At 41.2% G+C, this 21,370-nt stretch overlaps 4 protein-coding genes across 39 annotated transcripts in view; 2 read left to right on the forward strand and 2 right to left on the reverse strand.

Annotated features, from left to right (window-relative positions):
• Positions 1 to 138: 138 nt before the first annotated feature.
• Positions 139 to 3,252, reverse strand: myoz1a (myozenin 1a). The gene is made up of 6 exons (XM_072436980.1): positions 3,061 to 3,252; positions 1,831 to 1,923; positions 1,545 to 1,726; positions 1,098 to 1,371; positions 847 to 1,009; positions 139 to 774 (listed from the first exon to the last, which is right to left on the reverse strand). Exons 2-6 carry the CDS (start codon positions 1,913 to 1,915, stop codon positions 540 to 542), a joined length of 939 nt encoding a protein of 312 aa, XP_072293081.1. The 5' UTR covers positions 1,916 to 1,923; positions 3,061 to 3,252; the 3' UTR covers positions 139 to 539.
• Positions 3,253 to 4,526: 1,274 nt separating this feature from the next.
• On the reverse strand, positions 4,527 to 11,189 carry synpo2la (synaptopodin 2-like a). Its single transcript, XM_072436367.1, has 4 exons — positions 10,834 to 11,189; positions 9,675 to 9,826; positions 8,767 to 9,485; positions 4,527 to 8,042 (listed from the first exon to the last, which is right to left on the reverse strand). Exons 1-4 carry the CDS (start codon positions 10,933 to 10,935, stop codon positions 5,548 to 5,550), a joined length of 3,468 nt encoding a protein of 1,155 aa, XP_072292468.1. The 5' UTR covers positions 10,936 to 11,189; the 3' UTR covers positions 4,527 to 5,547.
• Positions 11,190 to 14,547: 3,358 nt separating this feature from the next.
• Positions 14,548 to 16,849, forward strand: LOC140351507 (arylsulfatase I). Its single transcript, XM_072437358.1, has 3 exons — positions 14,548 to 14,999; positions 15,351 to 15,683; positions 15,763 to 16,849. The coding sequence occupies exons 1-3, from the start codon at positions 14,725 to 14,727 to the stop codon at positions 16,847 to 16,849; spliced, it is 1,695 nt and encodes a 564-aa protein (XP_072293459.1). The 5' UTR covers positions 14,548 to 14,724.
• Positions 16,850 to 18,772: 1,923 nt separating this feature from the next.
• Positions 18,773 to 21,370, forward strand: part of camk2g2 (calcium/calmodulin-dependent protein kinase (CaM kinase) II gamma 2) — a 30,291-nt gene continuing 27,693 nt past the window's right edge. For all 36 annotated transcript variants that reach the window (XM_072436427.1, XM_072436414.1, XM_072436416.1 and 33 more), the window contains exons 1-2: positions 18,773 to 18,955; positions 19,860 to 19,954. In XM_072436427.1, the coding sequence (XP_072292528.1) occupies positions 18,891 to 18,955; positions 19,860 to 19,954 (160 nt within the window). In that variant the 5' untranslated portion in view covers positions 18,773 to 18,890. The remainder of the gene's footprint in view (positions 18,956 to 19,859; positions 19,955 to 21,370) is intronic.

The following is a 21,370-nucleotide window of genomic DNA, read 5'->3' on the forward strand; positions in this document are numbered from 1 at the left end:
GAGCGCCATTAACGATGCAATACTGCCACCTCATGGCCAGGAGGGGGATAAACTGAAATATCCCCTCAGATGTCTTACAGGCCCAAGAAAGACATACTTTATTTCACTCAAATAAATCAAAAGATGACTCTGGACGAATGCAGAACGTAGAGGGGTTTATTGATGATCTGACACAGGAGGTTAAGAGACCTGTGAATGTTCTAGACAATTAACTGAAGCCTCAGTTATCAAGTAATTGTAAACAGTGATGATTGACAAAAAAAAAAGCATGACCTTCCTCTTCATTCTATTCTCTTTCTTTTTCAACACAATCCAACATTTCTTTATCAATAGCAATTTTACTGACGTGAGTGATTCCATTCATCAATGTAATTAGAAAAATAAACTTAATGTTCTACTTCACTGTGTTATACAGACAAAATAAGGTAAATGCATGTTTATCTAATACATAAATGTTTTTTAATGCTGCATGCACAATGTCAGTGTGTGGAGACATTTGCTCTCTACTCAATAGTTAATTTTGATATTGTATTTTCTTTTTACAGCTCATCAGTTTCACCGTCAAAAGGCACAGCATCTGTTTCCATATGAATGCTGCTCGGCTCACCGCTGCACACCCAGCCAATGGGAGTGCGGTTGAATGATGGCCGGCAGCCGATCTCATGCTGGTACACCATTGCAGGCTCAGGCTCCTGTTTGGTTGCCTCTGGATCTGGCAGTTGGAATTTCAAAAACTGATTGGCCTTCTCAAAGCCACCAAAGGGTATCGCACTCCTATTAATGCAAGAGGCAAGAGGTAACAGAACCCTTCAAATGTTATCAACAATTAAATTATGAGAGCTATACCTGTTAAAGCTTCTGTACTTGGGGAAGTCCTTATATTTAATAGGGCCAGGCATTTCAGATTTGAGTGTGGCTATAAGGTTTTCATCACCCTTCATTGCTTTTTCCCATGGAGACATGTATGTTTTTACATAAAGAACATGCTTCTTCTCATCACTTCCACCACCTTCATACAAATATGAATACACCATACAGATATAGATATTCATTAACAAATTAACTCCTTTTGTAATATATACAGTAAGAATACTTACCTTTCAGTGGAGACCACTGACTTTCTTCTCCATCTTTCCCATGTTCACCTCCTTCCCCTCCCAGGCCCCCTGCATTTAATGCGTCTCCCACACCACCTGCTCCACCTGCTCCTCCTGCTCCTTTGCTTCCGGGTTTTGGGGGAGGCACAGGGGCAATGTTTCCAAACTGCTGGTTTCCCAGATGTATTGTTCCAGACTGGTGACTGATAAGCTGTCCTCCAGCATTCATCATCTGCCCACCAAACTGCCCTCCAACAAACTTCTGCAGGTGATCCTTAAAATAATAGGTATATCCAGAAAAGTTCATGCTTTACATCAAGTGAAAAATGTACATGATATATTTTCCATATAGACTGGCAGTAGTCATTTTCAATAGAGTGTATTAGATTAAACAAATATAGGTGAAAAACATGTAACATTACAGCTTTTGTCATTCCAGAACCTTACCATGGAGTCACTGGTGAAGATGTCTGGGTTATTCTCATAGATGAACCTTTCTACTCTCTTCTGCCTCATCTTGAACATCTTGGAACCTTTGTTTTTCATGAGGGAAAGCTCTTCCAGCATGATATCCTTGGGAGTTCTCACCTTAATACCCAGGTCCAATTCTGATCCCTTGGGTTCTTGTTCTGGATGAGCATATAAAACAAGGTAATGTTCACATTATATAGGTTTTGTGATAAATCTGCTAATGTTTATTATTTTGTGGAGCCCTACTATTGTATGTGCTTACCATGCTGAGCAATATGTGACAAATCAGTGATGATCTTTGAAGGCTTTTTCCTTTTGGTTAGCGGGGCGGGTGTTCCCTGTGGCATGGCTTTTACTGCAAAAAAGAAACAATTTGTAATGTATTTACTCAGTGTCATTCTAGTTTACTGCTTGATAACAAACATCTTTTCTCCAGACATATAATGAATACATAAATGTGCTGAAGAACATTTTCACATTCAAAATGTTCCTTCACTCAACACAATTGAGAGTTACTGCCCTAACAGGGACCTGAATGTGGTGGGTGGATAACTCAAAGGACAGGCAGCATGGAGGACCTTTCTCTATTTTCAAGTTCAAGGGTGATGTCAGTGCCCTGAGATTCCCCACATTCTACAGCCACCAGATGACTGGTCCAGAGCAAACATGCAGCTCACTTCACATTTCAGTTTTGTTTGGGAACATTAGACACTGTACACATAGACAACATAAACACAAGCACAATGTGAGTTACACATTAGAGGAACGCCTGCTTCTCCGGCGGTGATTGTCACAGTATATGCAGGAATCATAAAGTAGCATATGATATTATTCATATCATCTGACCCTACGTCCCAATCTGCAGTGTGAGGCGTAGTTAGAGGTTAACGTGGTCCTGTCTGTCAAGATACAATTTGTCTTACTATGACTTCACTAAACTACCTAAATGTAATTTTGTATATGTCGTCTTGGTTTTAGAACATCATTTGTTGGATTAAATGCATTTATGTTTTATATATTTAAACTAAGTTCTTGTAAAGTGGACAAACACCACATCAGTCTCTGTAAGTGATCCTACTGCAGCTATTTTTAAAATGCATTTCTAGCCAAGACATTTTAGCAACAAGTCATGGCGTCATTGGACTATGAAATAAGATTTTTTTAAATGATCTAGGCTGAGTAGATCAGCACAGTACTGGCAAAACCCACAAAAAAATGACAATTTGAGACTTAGTGAGCATGCATTTTCAAATCCCTTTTATCCGCCATAAACCAACATGGACCGGGATGCCTTGTGCTCAGGTTTCCCTCCCTCTTATGTCAGGGCTGTGGCAGCATATAAAATATTTGCAACATCAAAAAAGTCTGCGTCAGGAATATCACACTATTTTAGACATAATAAATGGAGAACTGTCCTACTCAACATTAAACAAAATTAATCTTCATGCGCCTGTCTGGTTAGAAGACAAAAGAACACATGCAGTCCACTCACCGTGTTTTTGTTGTAATCCCGGGAGGAGAGACTGCTATAAATATTGACCCAAGACCCAAGTCTCAATGCTGTGGTCTCATTCACAAGTTTACAATCCCCTCAGTACCTCTGACCCTACGTATGACTTGACCCTGGTCCCGGGAAGTGCAAAATCCCAACTTCAATCTTCAATCCAGGGGGCAGGGGGTGTGGGTATCAGCGTTGGTGTCAAGAGGAGGAGTATAGAGTATGACTACTGTTTGGTTGAGCTTCTTGGAGGTGGGGGGAGAACTTTCTGCTGCCCAGCTGAAAGTGCTGATGGGGATATAAAGGGAACAAAATCATTCTCACAGATGGTTGAGGAGCCTATATTTAGTGTAGCTAAGGACCAAGGAACATAACCAGGGAACAGTTCAGTTATAGTGTAATCTCAAAAGATTCTGTAGATGTTTAGGGTGCACTGGCAAAAGCGATGAGGTCAAAGGTTACATATACAATTTACAGTGCATCTGCTGTGTCTCGATTCAATTCAATTTATTTTTTGTAACACCCAAAATCACAATAACAGTTGCTTCTGAGAGCGACAGTGAAAAAAGATTAAGCATTTCCAGAGTCCCCTGTCCTTACACCCTCCTTCTGGGCCAGGAAAAACACACAAAAAACCTCCTTGGGAAAAAGTAGAAACCTGGAGGAGTTCCACAGTGAAGGGGGATCTGATTCTCACAGACGCACAGATGAAGGACCGTCCATATGGGGAAGAGACCGCTTCACCAGGGACTCAAGGGGCATCTGGGTCCACTGGTCTCCAAACCCCCTGGCTTTTACCACCTTTAACTTTTACTTAGCTGCAGTGCAGACAGTGCAGTTTGTTTATTCTTTGTACTTTGTAATACATTTTAGTTAATCTGGTGAATGTTATTGTTTGTTTATTTATTTATGAATTTATGTTGATAGCAAGATAAGCATAATCTGGAAAGCATGAAGATGCTGTTTGGTTTGAGTTCAGATTCATGAATGATGAAAACAGTCTCCACAGCACCATCTAAAGGACATATGACACATACACCTTTCTCTATACATTAAAATGGGAGAATGACTTTGATAGATTAAATTATAATACTTAATAAGAGCATATTTAATAGTTGTCACGTGTCCATGTAATCCTTCATTCATCCAGGAGTTCTCCAAATGTTCGTCATGGTCTCAACTTAAAACCTTGAATGACAATGTTTAACACGTTCTTGTTTACATTTGAATACATCTTAATGTAGATTCACCAACCCTTCTGAAAGAGACCAAAGGTGGAAGTCAGTCTACTTTGTTACCTTGTTCTGTTCATCACTCTTCATAAAATGTACATCCTTTTATTACCATTATTATGAATTGGCTTTGTGGTAGGGGAATACTTTATGGATTTATGGTAATAGTTTCTTATTATACGTTTTTCAACAATAGAGGGCAGTACAAATTCAGAGATGACAAGTGGATGACTTCGAAGCATTTATTTTATTACTCTAAAAGCATTTACACCAATGTATAAACTCAAATTAACACACAATTCACCTGACAATCAACAAAATGATGAACAAATACATTCAACCTATCTACTTCCTATTTGTTGGTATTATACAACTATACTCCAAGATACAAATACAAGTAAAACACACACTTTTATTAGAATAATTACACTTAGCCCTAATAAAAATCATGCCGTCTCTTATTTACCACAAAGACTCCCAACAAATCACTTTTAAACATGAAACATACATATTCCAGCTGGTTTTATTCCATTACATTCTTAACTTCCTGATCATGCCTAATGTAAGACAAAACCCCATTATAGTTGGCTCATAAAAGTAAATCACATGTGAGTTTCACTGCCACGTTTTATACTTCCTTCACTTCCTTACTCTCTCAACAGTTATCTTCTTTGTACACGTTAGTAACCCTTTCTACATCCCATTTACATACAAACAAAATGACAAATACAAGCACAGATTAGCTTTGTTATTTGTTTAATTCAAATTCTGAATAAACAGTTTGACATATTCTAGTAACAAGGCTATTGCACTAATTAAGCTCTGGTGGGCATACGTTGAACACGGAAGCAGTGATATCAAGTGACAAGGGTACATCTGGGCACTGGTTGAATGTGACCTATAGCGCTATGAAAGCACTTCTCACTGGCTATAAAGAGCACTGCTTCTTATTACAAGTTTACAACCAAACTAAAAGTCTTCACAAAATACCATGTTTTATGAGAAATTATTATATTCTTAGCTGATCGTGCATTGTGTATATTTATTCAACATGTAATAAATCCTGAATGTGAACATAAATAAAATAAAAATAAAATACAAAAAGCCCAGCAAAAGCTTTGTGACATTTCAGAGATATTTAATATATTTCAATAATTGTAATGTAGCTGTAGGCTGTAGTTTTACTGATGTTTCCTTACTACTTCATTTCAATATTGTCCAGCAGATGCAGATTTTCTTTTTCCACAGTTCACATTGCACCTGGCCTCCAAACACGAGGCTGAACACCACCTTTGGTAGCAACAAAACGTGGCTTAGGTGCCTGAACTGTTGTTGCTTTAAGAGGGGGCAGCGAGGCCAGGAAACTGAGCTCAGGAGCGCTCTGAAACTGCTTGGCTGCCTGGAGCCCGGAGTAGTATGACACTGGAGTATAAGGCGTGGGGACAGAGGGGGGCACTGGATTGGGGACAGCAGGAGCCAAAAATGTGGGCAGCCTGGGGAGACCCGTTGGTTGTGGAGGAGCTTCAGCCTGAGATGCAGCTCTGAATACTGGTGCTGAGGGGAGAGGTGCCTGAATGTGCATGAAAGGGGCAACAGTAGGGGGAGAAGTGGCACTAGAAAATGTTATGCGATCTCCCAGTGTGGTGGCTGAGCGGGGCGCTATCACTTTTGGCGTCAGGGTGGGAGCTGACATGGGAGTGGGGGTGGAGAATCTTTTGATCTCATACACTCGTCCGGTTTTGACTGGAACTTGTTTGGGGGTAGTTAAGGAACTGCCTACCATTGCATAATCACCTGCCTGCTGCTGCCTCTGAGCCTGATAGGACGGCAGAGCTGATAGATTTGAAACACTGCCCCCGTAGTTGAACATGGCTGCATTGAGCTGGTATGGCTGTCTTCTCATAAAATCCAGAGCTTTGATTCCATCTCTCTGGGGGGCTCCTCTCCCTTGACTTTCAGTTCTACTATCCCTCTGAGGGCCAGTAGGAATTGTGGGTCCCAAAAGAGGATTGTACCCAATTGGTGGTGGAGCACGGACATTTGGGGTGTATTTCATTGAGGGACTAATAGATTTCCCTGAACTGTGAAAAGAAACCTCTTGCTGATAGGGTCTCTCAGGTGGGGTATCGACCACATACATACCCATTCTACTTTGCCTTTTTGCAAATAATTGAGCCCCTTTTCCCTCTGCTTGTAGGATTGGTGTTGTTTCGTGAATAACTTTAGGCTTAGGAGCTACAGGAGGAGGAAGCCGGTCAAAATCATCACTATTCTGCCCTACCATTTCATCAGTGTATTCATCAGAGCTTTGGCCATATCTGTGTCTGGTAGATCTCTCATCTAGGTTCTGCACCATGGACAGAAGCTCAGGATTAGGTGAATGTTTCTTAACCTCCGGCACAGTAAACATTGGTTTTGGTTTGCCACCACGTCGCATTGAATCCGATAAGATCCCGGTGCGACCCATAGGTCCAGGAACAGGAGTCGGTGGAACTGGTTCCTGCTGTGAGATCACAGACACTGGGACCACAGGTGCAGAGAACTGGACACGAGGCATCTGGGGAACTGCTGCCTGCACAGGAGGCATTGGAGCACTTGGAGCTGTTTGTGACATTAGTGGAAGTATGGGTCCTTGTGGAGCTGTAGGAATTGTGGGCATTGAAAATGGGGAAACTGTGACCAGCTGAGCTTGGTGGACTGCGGTTATAGGGGGTGCTGCCTGAAAAGTTTGTGCTGAGGTAGAGAAGACTGGCTGATAAGGTGCTGAGGGAATCTCTGGAGCTAAAGGCCTGCTGGGTGGTCCTTGGGGGGGGATTACCAATGGGGGTAACTGTGACATTGGTGGTAGAACTTGAACATTAAACTCAGAGGTTGTTGGAAAAGGGATCATCACTGCAGCTGAGGCTGGCCTCTGGCTTGTCTTTGTGACAGGTGGTCGGAAGGGTACTGGGGCAGTTGCAGCACGGATGCTTATGAATCCAGGTGTAAATGGACGTGCGGTACGGTTCAGCACACTGCATCCTGCTTGGTCTGGTAATGGGGTCTCACTGGGGGGTTCAGGAGTACCGAGAACAGTTACATTAGCAATGCCTGGTTTTGGTGCTAGAGGTTGTGAAGGCATGATACTTGCTGTATAAACTGGAGACTGCGACACTTGCTGAAACCCAAGTGGACCAGATGACATCAGTGGCTGTGATTGAAGATGTTCCATTTGTGAAGGCATAATTTTACTCTGATTCATTTCAGGCTGCTCCTGGGCTTGCGGCTGAGGAGGTACTTGTTGTTGTACTGCCTCTATTTTCTTGGCATGTTCGACAGCTCTCTTTCTCTGTTGCTCAAACAGTTGTGCGCCCTTTCCTGCTTTATCACTTAACCCTGGACTCGGAGCATCTTCTGCCCCATCTCCTCGACCTTCTGTACCTGCTGTGGCCCTTTTCTCTAACATATCTATATAATCACTGTCCCAAGTTGGATCAGGAACTGATGAGAAACCATCTTCATCAAACTCTGACTCGCTACCGGGAAACACGCCATCTTCTTCTTGTGAGTCCTGACATCGATCCTCATCAACACTGCCAAAGCTGGTTAAGGTGTATTTTTTTGAGCGCTGGCGTCTCTTTTTGAACATCAGCACCCCTTTTGAATGTGGATTGGGGGCATCAGTCAGTAGAGATGCAATTGTTCGACACTTGCTTTTGGCTTCTTTAACATTTTTGTCTTGTACTGTGTCCCCTCTATTCAGTTCTGTTAGAAAATAATGAAATGATATACAACATTATATACAATACAATAAAATACAATTGAAACATGAACATAATACAGTAACATTATTATGTTGACTTAATTGTTTTGTAGTAACTAAAACTTTTTATTCAATCAGACCAGATATTATATTCAATTATTTATTTTTTTAGTTAGCTGGTAATATTGTGGTAACTGGTGTGTTAAAGCTGTTGACTGTTGTCAGTTTAACTTCAAAGTATAGGGTCTACATATGCTCTAACTTGTTATGGTGTCAAGTATAACACTGGCAACCTAATGCTGTCCCCTAATAGACACAAGCATGTGAAGATGGCATTCATTTTGTCTAGGTGGTCTGTAATCTTAGAAAATAACATTTTTTTTTTTACTCTCACAATTACTAGTAAATTGTTGTGAGATTTCCAGTTTATGATGTTATATTTGTCAAAATATGAATGCTTGAACATTGAGAGGTCAAAAATATTGTCGCAATTACAAGAGAGCAAATTGGACCAACATAAATTTGCCTTTCCTTTGCATTTGATGAAAGCAGCTGTGAGTGCTTTTTATAAGATCCTAAATTCATTACTGCAATGTTAGCAGAGTAGGGGGTATGTTCCAAATGCTCTTCAATTACAATAGCATTGCATTTTTATTCTGTACCATTAATAATGGGACATTTTACAGTTCCATGTATTTATTTGGTAAAATAATCAAATGAACTTACTTGCTTGCTTAGCTTTTTCCATGTATGTTTTAGAAAGCTCCTCATCTACAGGTTTGTTTAGTGGTCCCACCATTGGCACAAGCTGACTCCTGGAACTAAGCATTAGGGCCTCTTTAGCTCTCTCTGGAGACACTAACGGCACATTTGTTTGCTCAGTGAAACCACTGTCATCTTCTTGGACTCCATCCCGTGGTCCCTGGTCATCTGCTGAGGAGATAATGGAGGATGTCTCGGTGGAAGTTTGAGAAGACCACATACCCGGACCTGGAGGCTGATAAACGACCTCTCTGCGTGCCACCCCTGGTAAGCCACTCCCTCCAACTCCATTGCCTTTTCGTCCTTCTAATAATGGATGGTATATATGAGCATCAGGAGCACTGTCATAGCCACTCATCTCTGAGGTCTCTCCACCCTCAGGAGAAGCTCGGCCTGTTGGTTTGACAGGGGTGGAATTGCTTGGACTTCGTCGTTTCTGGCGGCGTTGCCTTTCATAGCCGGCCACATCTGCATCACTGTCCGTCTCACCATAGTAAGCCTCGCTGCCAGGTGGAGATGTGAGCCCACTGGTCAAAGACGAGCGGCTCCGGTGCACCTCACGGACAGGTGCATGCTGAGGATGGGTAGGAGACATGGCAAGCAGGGCCGCTCTGTATTCTTTGTCAATACGGGGAGACGGTGCACGCGTTACAAGTACCACTGACTGGAAACCAACAGGAACTCTGCAAAAATAATATTCGGATTCGGAAAATAAATATCTAATATTCATGTATAACTATAATAGTTATCTGAGTCATTTAGGGTTATTAAGCAACTGTACAGAAACTGCTGGGTGTATCACTAATGTCATATTAGATCACAACCAAAACTTTTTGTCTAGTAGTTGACTTTCTTAGGTTTACTTTTCTCACCTTTTGACACGAATGTGAAGTATGCCAGGGGAGCTGTCGATGAGGTTCATGGCCTGAGCATGAGATAACATTCCACATGGCTGGTCATTGATTGATATTAGCTCATCAGCTTCCTGAAGTCCAGCCCTGCAGGCTTTGCTGCGCTTCCTCACCTGCAACAGCAGATCAAGATACAACATCATCGAACATATTTAAATACCAGTCAGCATTAATCTGTGCTTTACAAGTACCTGCTATTGCTTCACATGACAGAGTGAACCCGGTTTACTCATTATTTATAAAGCCAAATTAATATCATGGACAAAGAGTATATTTTAACAGTGTCAACTTTTGAGTGTGCGAGGCTCCACCTGTTAGTGACATGCCCATACAAACGTGTCGGTTTATATTTCCCTGGCCTACAGGGTGATAGAGCTGGCTGTTTTAGATAGTTAAACACACCTGTCAAATGTCATACAAATCGTTTGTTCTATGTGGCCTGATTGGTACTTGCAGAACAGATTGCATACTCAAAGCATCAGAACCAGAGAGTCTACCATACAGTATATTTGCAACATATATTGCCTATATTCCCACTTGGTCCACCCTGTCAAGAATATATGTATTTACAGAGTCTGATTAGTGTTTTCCTGGCCAGAAAATAAGGCAAAAATGTCTAAATTTGTTTCTTAGGCTATCAACTAGTATTAACAGTACTAAAATTAGTGTATGAGGTTCTTTCCTGAATGTGCAGTGGAAACACACACCTTGGCCGACCCAGTGACCCATTGCTAAAGCCAAATATAGCTAACTTGAAAAGTTATTTTGCTTCGTGAACCATTAGGTTTACGTTCAATTGTGTTCATTTTATGCATTTTATGTTTTCTTATGTGTTTAGTACAGTAGATACAGTTATACAGTTATAACATTTGTATGGGTTAATGTGACCTCATTTATAATAACAATTTACTACTGTGACTTTGTGAGACTAAGTAAGATGGTGACTCATATTTCGACTGCCAATATTCCATTACTTTTTTCACATCTCCTTAACTAAACGTGTGTTACTCTTCATCAGGCATCTTTTTAAATCATAGAAGAATTGTTTTAATAAAATACCTGAACAAACAGCTTACCTGATCTTAACATTCCCCTCTGCTCTACAGCACACCTGCCTTACCTTTGCCACCTGTAGAGGCTTCTGGTGTTCAGCTCCTCCCTGGAGACGAAAGCCCCATGGTGCTCCACCTGATAACGTAACTGTGACTTCTTCTGCAACCATTGTTCACGTTTTTCTCCTTTTTCTTTTTTAGACTTTTGTTTAGTTGTTGCCTTGCTGTAGCTTTTTCCTTTTCCTGGGATCCTAATATGTTGTCTCCATGTTTAAAGGCCAGAGCTCTCATAGAGAGCACTGACCTGCTCAATGCCTGCCACGCTGACCGGCTGCCGCCTCCTGTCTAACTCCAGCCTCAAGGCCAATGCTCACACCTGAACCGTGACCCACGTGTGCCCCCACCATCCCAAAAGGGGAAAGGGCGGGAGTAGTGGAGGGAAATATTATGGGGGGACTGTGTCTACTTGCACTGAGGAATGCTTCGACTAAACGAGTAAGGGGAGGGCCTAGTGCAACACTTGTCCTGTCACTCACATCAATGGCATTAGGTTGCTGATATCCCATCCAAAAATAGGATCCAAGCGCTGCTCTTTTACAGACCCAAGGAATGGGAACTTTCATTTGCTCTGCTTCATAATTATTTCTGCAGCAAAAAAAATCACGACAAGGTTGTGTGTTTCAGATCAAATCAAAACAATAATGCATCAACAACAAGATATAATCAAACAGTTTTGTATGTTTTGTAGTCGATTATTTAATATTTAGCATGAAACCCATCCTTGTGATTATATCCACAATGTCTTAAGACATTCTGGGCTGTCTTTACAGATCTCAGAGTAAAGCCTTGGATGAATAGCTTGCATGGTTAGTGACACTTTTGACATGCAATGTCATTTGTTCACTATTTAAAGCAAGAAAAAAACCTGTTAAAACACAATGCCAGTATGAAATGTACTATTCTTAAATGCAAACTACTGTATAACTCCTTAAACATTAACCATACAATGTTCGTGACCTATACAGCACCAATTATCTTATCAACAGAGTATTATATGGCGTTGACTGTCTGTATGGTCGTTGTGCTAGAAGAGCGATGTTACTATTATCAATGCAGCTGGAGGTTACCGATGATAGCTGCTCCCTTTGGCAGCCAGTTTCTGCAGCTGTCTTCAGGCCTCAGGATAGTAGCTAAGATATGTCCCTGTCAGGCACCACAAAAGGTCTTGGTCTGTCTTTATGAAGATGTGCTTTAAAAGTTAGATGTTTTTTCCTTTTCAATGGTGTTCACACCATTATAATACTAAATCAAGTATATATTACAAATAATTTATTGTGGTCATTTAGGCTCACTAACAGTATGAGTACATATTACATTTGTTTCTGTTACAGTGTGCCCTCAAGTGGTGGAAAATTGAACAGCATTGATTGACAACTTAAATAGACAACTAATCATTTGTTAGTGTTCACATTGATTTCATTTATTTTAAATTAATTCTTTGTAATTGTACTAAGACTGTCTATGTATTTATTTATTTGTATGAACTATAAAATATTAGTAGCATCACATTGGCTTAGGCGAAGTTGAAACTAATGCACACTGTACCTGGATCATCATCAGTGTACGATCTTATGTCTCTATTTGATCTGAGCGCTCATTTGCCTTTACTTTGAAGTCACCAGCACTTATCCCCTGAGCAAAGTGAACCCCTGACCTCAGTTTGTGACAGACTTGGGAGAGATGAGTGCAGTGTCATCTGCTTCATAACACAGGGCGGCAGGTTGCCAGGTGGCCTTTCATAACCTCTGTGCGCTGTCACCACTGACTCATTTATGTGCTCACCTGCAAACAATCCCACACACCATCTGTCCCAAAAAATGATACTCAAGCTCTTTTCTTATCCAACTATTTTTATTGAAAATGAATTGTTCATGATGGCACCCTCTACTGGCAATAACTTGACACTGGCACGGTAAAAGCCCTTTTAATAAAGAATTATATATTTTCTTTTTTCAAAACTCATATTTTGTATTACTTTGCAGAGGGATACAATGGACCATCTTGCCCTGTCACTTCATCTCTTAGGTAACTGCAATGGGCACTATGTTCAGTTTCTTCCAGCTGAGGGTAGATAACCTGAACTGAGACTACAAGCTAAAACATGTGACATAAAGTACAAATATGTAGATGTAAAGTGTCACATATATGTCACTTGCCATACCTTTAGAGGTGCAGGATAAGGCATCATACCAGACTTGCTTCTTTGTAATCGCGGTTTCAGCTTCCTGATCATAGGCAACATTATCACCATTCCAAACCAAAATATACTGTATAATATTTAGCTTTGAATTGTTAAAAGAAACTGCCCTATAATTTGGTCACTCTCAGCCCATCTATAGTATAAGTTGTACAAGGAGCTGCTATGAATTCAATTCTAACATCGTCATTGTTTTGTGTCTTGCTGTATTTTTATTTTTCCTACCCCTGCCTCTCTATTACCATAGGCAAAAGCCTGCTTAATTTCCCACAGGATAAAGCAACAGTTTGTCTCTACGACTTAGGAAATGGACATGTATCTGAGGCATTGATTTCCTCTCAGTATTATGGGAAGGAGATGGTCTGTGAGGTGAGGACTAAGAGCTCAGCGATCAATACGTATTCACATCACAGCACCGGATGTTCCTTTATGTGCTCACAGCACACACTGGATTTATTAATTGAGCTGTATGTACAAACATTTGGATGGATGGCGGCATGCATTGTGGCATATTTGAGATTTATGGGTTATTATATAGTAGACAACGTGTATAATAATGATGTTGAGAACAGTTTATCATGTCCATGATCCCTCAGTCCAGCCATACACTTTATTTATAAAACACATTTTTATAAACAAGACTGCTCCCAAAGTGCTGCACACAGTTGATTTAAGAAAACAAGACCACTATTACTCAAATTAGCAAAACTAATGTACTAAAAATAATACCATAAATAATAATAACATACACAAAACCATAAATAAGTATAAAACAATAAAACTAAATGAAAAACAATAAAAATACACAGATGACCACACAACTCACACAGTGATAAATGCCAGAGAATAAAAGTGTGCCTTGAGGTGAGTATTGTGTCTTGAAACAGCAAGCTCACCCAGCTATTTTCTCTCTATTCAGACCAATAATAAATTAACCCTCAAATAGTCTAAATTTACTGCATACATCTCTAAAATAATAATATCATGGTTCATTTAGGAATAAATCACAATAAAAAATACCAATAGTAAAATACCAACACCAAAAATGTTAATACTTTTTTAACTTTAGTTTTGGTATTGCCTGGATGGCTTTACACTTTTCGCATTATTCACTTTGATAAACATGCAATCGACTGTGAGTGGGCTCACTTCGACATGTCTCAATATATCTGACCTGTAAAGTGGCAACGCCTGCATGTCTCTAAATGTTTCATTTTAGAACCTCATTGAGATTGAAAATCTTTTTTCCAAGAGAGTCCTTAATGTTATACCGTGGACCAATCCAGGCAAAGCTATAACAGCTCCATGGAGACAAATCATGCGACGTACCCTCACCAGAAAAGTTATAATATGCGCTTTTAAAATAAAACAATAGAAACATCTTCAAAATTTTTGTGCTATGTCCTTGGACATGTGCCATTTTTTGTGTGCAAGTACCAGTATCAATGTCACACATGACCTATACATCTCTAGAGGCGCCTGCATGCATCGAGGAATGTTACAGACCACTGCAAGAAGTGAAAGTTTCCCATAGAATACATAGAATTTGTACCAACTCTGTGCCAGCAAAATAAACACAGTTGTCTCCTCCCAGAACTGCCCTTGATCAAATCTGCACCAGCCCTGAAAATCTAAACGACTCTGAGATAATGCTCAGATAGACCCTTGAAACTATAGATTTTACATCAAGATCTTTTTGGAAATGATTATGGGAATCAAAGTGGTTTTGTTCTCGGTGTTTGGCGTGACCTTGCTTGGTCACTTCAGTTGCTTGGGTAAAATGCTTGAAGACAGGTCCAAGCGCCCACACCTCATCTTCATCATGGTGGATGACCAGGGCTATGGAGATATTGGATACCATGGTTCTGACATCCACACTCCTATGTTGGACCAGTTAGCAAGAGAGGGGGTAATTCTTGAAAATTATTACGTCCAACCCATTTGCTCACCCTCACGCAGCCAGCTCATGACGGGACGGTAGGCTAATTTCTTAACTGTTGTTCTATTATGTCTTGTTTCAAAGCTGTTTTATACAGTAAATATTCTATATTAAATTAATATTAACAGTAATGCCCAACTCAAAAAGCACCAAGCTGTGCAATGCTATGTTTTGAACATGTGCAATTTATTTTATTAACTTTTCTCTATATATACATATGTATATATACTTTTTACTGGCTGTATGACTAATTGTAAGTGCATTTATCTACATGTTTGAATTAAATGCCCATAATGCTGCACATTAGTACAGGCTACTCATAAATTTGTGTTATTGTTGCCTTTAAAGGTTTTTTCCTAATCCAGTGTTGTTTATCCTCTTACGACCAGCTATCAAATTCACACCGGCCTTCAGCATTCAATCATACGTCCACGTCAGCCCTTGTGCTTGCCCCTGGACATCCCCACTTTACCAGAGCGTCTGAAAGAGGCTGGATATGCAACTCACATGGTGGGCAAATGGCACCTGGGCTTCTGCAAACACAGTTGTTTGCCAACAGGACGCGGTTTTCAAAGTTTTTTGGGAACACTGACTGGCAGTGGAGACCACTTCTCATATCAAAGCTGTGATGGGGCTGAAGCATGTGGATTTGATCTGCATGAAGGAGACAGACCTGCGTGGGAAAAAAGTGGTAACTACTCCACTATTCTCTACATTGAGAGGTAGGCAATTGCATAATTTGTTTTTCCATACATTGGGAATTTGGTACAATGCCAATAAACTGTGTTTTATTTTAAACAGAGTAAAAGAGATACTAAGGAACCACAATGGCAACAACCCCCTCTTCTTGTACCTGTCCCTCCAAGCAGCCCACTCACCTTTGCAGGTACCAGAGCCCTATTTGCATCCCTATGATTCTCAGAGCAATCGTCCCAGACGTCACTATTCTGCCATGCTTAGCTGTCTGGACCATGGGGTTGCACAGATGGTCCAAGAATTGAAGAAATATGGTCTCTATAAAAACTCTGTGTTGATCTACTCATCTGATAATGGAGGACAGCCACTGTCTGGAGCTAGCAATTGGCCACTGAGAGGTGGTAAAGGTACCTACTGGGAAGGAGGGATCCGTGCTGTTGGCTTTGTTCATAGTCCACTCTTAAAAAGCAAAGGGGTGGTCAGTCGTGCTCTCATACATGTCTCTGATTGGTTTCCAACTTTATTGGGATTGGCTGGTGCACCACAGTCCCAACATGTTCTTGATGGTTGTGATGTTTGGAAGACCATCAGTAAAGGCATTCCCTCTCCTCGTACTGAAATCCTTTTTAATATCGACCCAGTATCCAGAAGACCTGAAGAGCCATATAACAAGGCCTTACTACAAAATGGTTTTGGAATTTGGGACACTGGAGTTAAAGCAGCAATCAGAGCTGGAGATTGGAAGCTATTGACTGGTAATATTGGCAGTGGGGACTGGATACCGCCACATTACTTTCCCAGTGCAGCACAACAGTGGCAAGGTCTGGAGAAGCGGCGCAATGCATTGGGGAAGTCTGTGTGGCTATTCAACATTAGCAATGACCCGTATGAGAGGTCAGACCAAGCAGAAAGTCGTCCCGACATTGTCAAGGATCTCCTGAGACGATTAGCACATTATAACCAAACAGCTGTGGTGGCTCAGAACCCACCAGATGACCCCCTGGCTGACCCAGAACTTCATGGAGGAGTTTGGGGCCCTTGGTTGGATGTAGAAGTAGGCCATGAAGGGAATAGTTACCAGGAACATGGAAGAGGCAGACAAATTAACATCAAACACTGCAGGGTCTGCAAGCTTAAGGCACTCTTTAAAAAGGTGGGCTCACGCCTTCAAAGAAACCTTTTATTTCGGTAAATTTAGAAGAAGAAAGAAATCAGATTAAACATGTTTTACAAAAAATAGATCAGATACTGTCAGTGGACGCAGACACAGCAGACAAGGTGTGGCTTGTAGGAGCATGACTCACATACTGTCTCGTGGCCAAACTCCACAAGGGTGACTTTGGACCACACTTGGTCTTTGTGTGCATGCACATGCTCAAAATGACATCTAGGATAACCTTTTCATGTCTTGTTCTCTTTTCAATGAATAGACCAATAAAGGGGAGAAAAATATTCCCACTGGGGAGTTTGTGGTTGAGTTGTATTTTTTTCTTGATAGTCTTCATTCTCTTGTTGGTCTATGCCCCAGACTAGTCTTTGGCACAATTCAATCTGACAGACCATTAATAAGCTTATACACTTACACTAGAACAAAGGCTGTATGTGGGATTTTTGCACCATAAACAGATATGTCACGCACATAAAATACATAATACATCTTTCCTTTTATAAAATAGTCAAAAACAGATTCCTTATTTACAAATAGATTGATGACTTTGCACACATTTAAGTGTACTGTGCTCAGTGATTATAAATAAATGGACAGCTGTAAACTATATCTTAAATGTCTTTCATTTTTACATGCATTTTATTCTAGGCCAATGGAGCGTTTTAATAGGCCACAATAATCCTACAAATATTACAACCAATCTTTTGGTTGGTCCCAAAAACACCCTGATCAGTGTGATGTCACAAGTGCAACAGAGCCCCACCAGAGATACAATGCAGCTACTCAAAATGAAAGCATTCCTCTCGGATGAGTCATTCTCTTTCTGTCTCAATTGCTCCACATTAACTGTGTCTGTAATAGTATGATCTCTGCAGAGTGTTTGACAACATACCACTCAGTTTTAACCTGGTTGCCTTTTATTGATAATTATTTTAGTTTAGATTATTAATTTGATGTATTACCCAATAAATATGCTGTGAAATGTGTCTCTTGACGTTTGTGTCCCAGTGAAAAAAGAATAGAAAAGAAACAAAGAGAAATCTGTCCATGTGATTACTGTACACTACACCATACTTTTTAAAACACATGCCATTGATGCATGCTTTCTTTCATGTTTGGACATAATATAATAACTTGTACATGCAAATTACAACCCTGTATAGCAACAGTTGATTTGGCAAACAAAGTGGCAGAACAGTTTTGGGATATAGCAGCATTGAATTCAAATATGCCACAATCTACAACACTCATAATATAGATCTGAGATATGGTTTGTTTTCAAAAATTGAATCAGCAATGGGAAGACTGTGAACTTAAACTTACTTGCAATGCTATTACTTTCTATATACAATCACCTGGATTTGCATCTCATCTTTCTAGGCCACATCAAAATTGGCTACTGTCATCACATCTATTGACACAACTGGGATCTTAGTAAGTGCTCCTTTGATCAACTTCCACTTGATCAACTAAAAGTATGTTTGAACCTAAAACTTGAGATGTTTTTCCCCAGAAAATCATTTTGCATTGCTACCTCTCACTTTATTCCATAGTTATATTCACTGAGCGCGCAGAGCATGGAGCTGTCACTCTTGGTGTGAGGTCCAGTGATTACAAACAAAGCTGGCTGTTGCTGGCTACACATTTATGATTTCAATCGTCTGGACGTACACATAATTAACCAAATATACACACATAAGTAAAAAAAGAAGATAAACTAATTCAATCGCCCACCGTATTCTGCTATGACAGAGTGAGCGCTCTTCACTATAGAGGATCTGTTCGGCTCCGGCCCGGCCTCTCTCTCTCACCCTCCTCCCCTTCTCTTCCTCCCTCCTCTCTCTCTCCCTCCTCCCCTCCTCTCTCTCCTCTCTCCCTCCTCTGTCCTTCCTCCCTCCTCCCCTTCTCTCCCTCCTCCTCTTCCTCCCTCCTCCTCCTCCTCCTCCTCCTCCCACTCGCTTCTGCTCCTCTAAGCTCTTCCTTCCCACTGCTGCCTTCACGAGTTCTCCTCCCGAAAGCTGCGCGGACAGGAGCCGATACACCCCTTTCCCCCACTCGGCTCATCATGGCTACTATAGTAACCTCGACCAGATTCACGGACGAGTACCAGCTCTACGAGGAACTCGGAAAGTAAGCGACCGTTCCCCTCCTCCTTCCTTCTCTCTGTCTGCACTCGCGTGTGTCCGTGTGGCGTGTCCCCTGCACGTTCTGGCGCTGGCGCTGCTGCCATCGTGCGCCTTCACTTGAGCGTTGACAGGACGTGATGATGAGAGGCTGTCAGAGACGGAGCGGGCGAGGGAACGTCCTAAACCCCCCGTGCCCGCTGAAGGGGCGTGTGTTTGAGCCCGTGCGGGACGTGTGTGGCGTGGAATTTGTCCCGTATACCGTAAGAGACAGTGGATCCTGGTACTAGGTCGCGTCAGTAAAGCAGCGTGTGGGAACCTGGTGGATCCACTGGCTCTCTTTCTGCTCGTGCATATTTGAGCAGTCTGCAGAGCTGCTCGCGCTACATGCGTGAAGCACCGACACGAGAGAGCCAGGCAGGTCTAAGCGTGGTTATCTTCTGCATTAGCTCTTATAATCTCCCTATATTTTACCAAGCACAACCAACTATTGCCATAACGGGCCAGGACGATGCCCGCATACCCTACACAGATGGTTCAAGGCCCAAATGTAATCTTTGTATGTTGCTGCTGGTCCATAAAAAAATTGAGCCTTGCCTGAAGGAAATGATGATTTCTGGATCTAGCTCCTCCTAAGCCCCTGCTCACATTTCCTCCTCTGAGCTAATGACTAGGTCCTTGGACAATGCAACAAGCCCCCTCTCCCCCTCACGCACTAGTAACCAGGACCTCTTCTCACATCTCAAAGACACTATTCATTATGCATGTAACTTCCTTTTGCCCCTTCTTTTATGTGGGTTTTTAGCATGATGGCAGCTTTTTAAATTCTTACACTTCTTCTATAAAGCAGACCGTTTGATAAGAACTGTTGTAATACCATTAGTTCTTCATTGATCCGTTTTGCCTTTCAGGGGTGCCTTCTCTATTGTCAAGCGCTGTGTAAAGAAGTCCACCGGCCAGGAGTATGCTGCTAAAATAATCAACACAAAGAAACTTTCTGCCAGAGGTAAGGAGTTTAGAATTACTATCAGAGTGCCATCGTCAATGCAGGTTGTTATAGGTTGTATTATTCCCCCAGACTAGAGCAACAGGCCAGCCGCTTGTCAGTGCAAGTTCCTGAAAATATGTGGGCTGCTGATTTATCAGGAATGAGCAGCTTATTTAGATATTTTTTAACCTATTATAACTTTTTAAACTTTTTTTTTAACATTGTCTGCTGTACATCCGTCTTGTTATTGTAGCCTCTTTTCATTCATCATTTGAATGTAGTATATCATTTATAAAGCAGTTCTGTGGTATTTTGACCTCAGTGTCTTGAGCTTGTTGCAGTCTGGCCCTTGCTGAGTGTCCGTGTTCTGCAGTGTCAGGCTTAGGAGCCACCAAAGTTTAAGTAATGATGTGTGTTACACATCAGAAGCCAGCTCTGGACTGATCGGGCTGTTCTTCTCCCCCAGTGATGCAGACTGAATTGCTTGCTTTATGAAACCCATGCTGTTGTCTCATCTTCATCCTGGTTATGTCAAAGATTCTTATAAACATCACTTCTTTTGAGATTCGACCTGGTATATTTTCTACTTCTAGTTGCACACATTTGGTGACAGTTTATGGCTGAAACCCATTGTACCTTCAAAAGCAGTGGTCTTACATTTGTATAATCTCAAGTTTACAGAGCTCTTAATTGTAACTGAAGCTTTAGTTTTTTCCAATGTGTGTTTTTCACAAACACCAAGACCATATTCCCCAGCGTCAGCCATTCTCCTCATGCCTGCTGAGCTGAGACAAAGCAGCAAGTGTGAGGAACTGTGCCAGAATACACTCATTTTTAACGCACTAGTATTCGAAAGCAAGTCTTTCTCAGTCTTGTTAATTATGTAAAAACGCTCTTTTTCTGCATTCAACATCACAGTTGCATGTAAATATAATCATGTTGATGTAGTGTGTAGTCAAATGCACACTGTTGGGAAACGTAGGACAAACAGCAGAACCTCCTGGGTGGATTAACGTCAGGGGAACTTGAGAGTGTGCATTTGCGTAGGCAGGTTTAATCTCTGCTCTCTCTGACTCAGGGAGGGCACATTGGCTGGCAGTGAGGTCAGCTCTTACGGCTGGCTCCTCTGGCTTCACATGTACTTGTAGCTTACACGTACATATGCTGTCACAATCACTGAGGTGCATCGTTGTAAAACCCTGTACTTTTTTATTACCTTATTGACAGTTTAAGGATAATCTCATGACCAATTTAACAGAATGTACATGCCCAATTAAAATCACATAATTATGTTCCAAGTCAATATTGGTGCTCATGATTGGACTAGGTATAACGTTGTAATGTATCTTATTGCTCAAGGTAAACTTTAGATTTAGAGTCTTCAAACTTTGCGGTGATCATAGCATAAGCAGCATGCTATGATCATAATTCAAT

This window comes from Eucyclogobius newberryi, unplaced genomic scaffold (assembly GCF_026437365.1).
Source record: "Eucyclogobius newberryi isolate DKJ021-1_F unplaced genomic scaffold, fEucNew1.0.hap1 SCAF_8, whole genome shotgun sequence".
Lineage (NCBI taxonomy): Eukaryota > Metazoa > Chordata > Actinopteri > Gobiiformes > Gobiidae > Eucyclogobius > Eucyclogobius newberryi.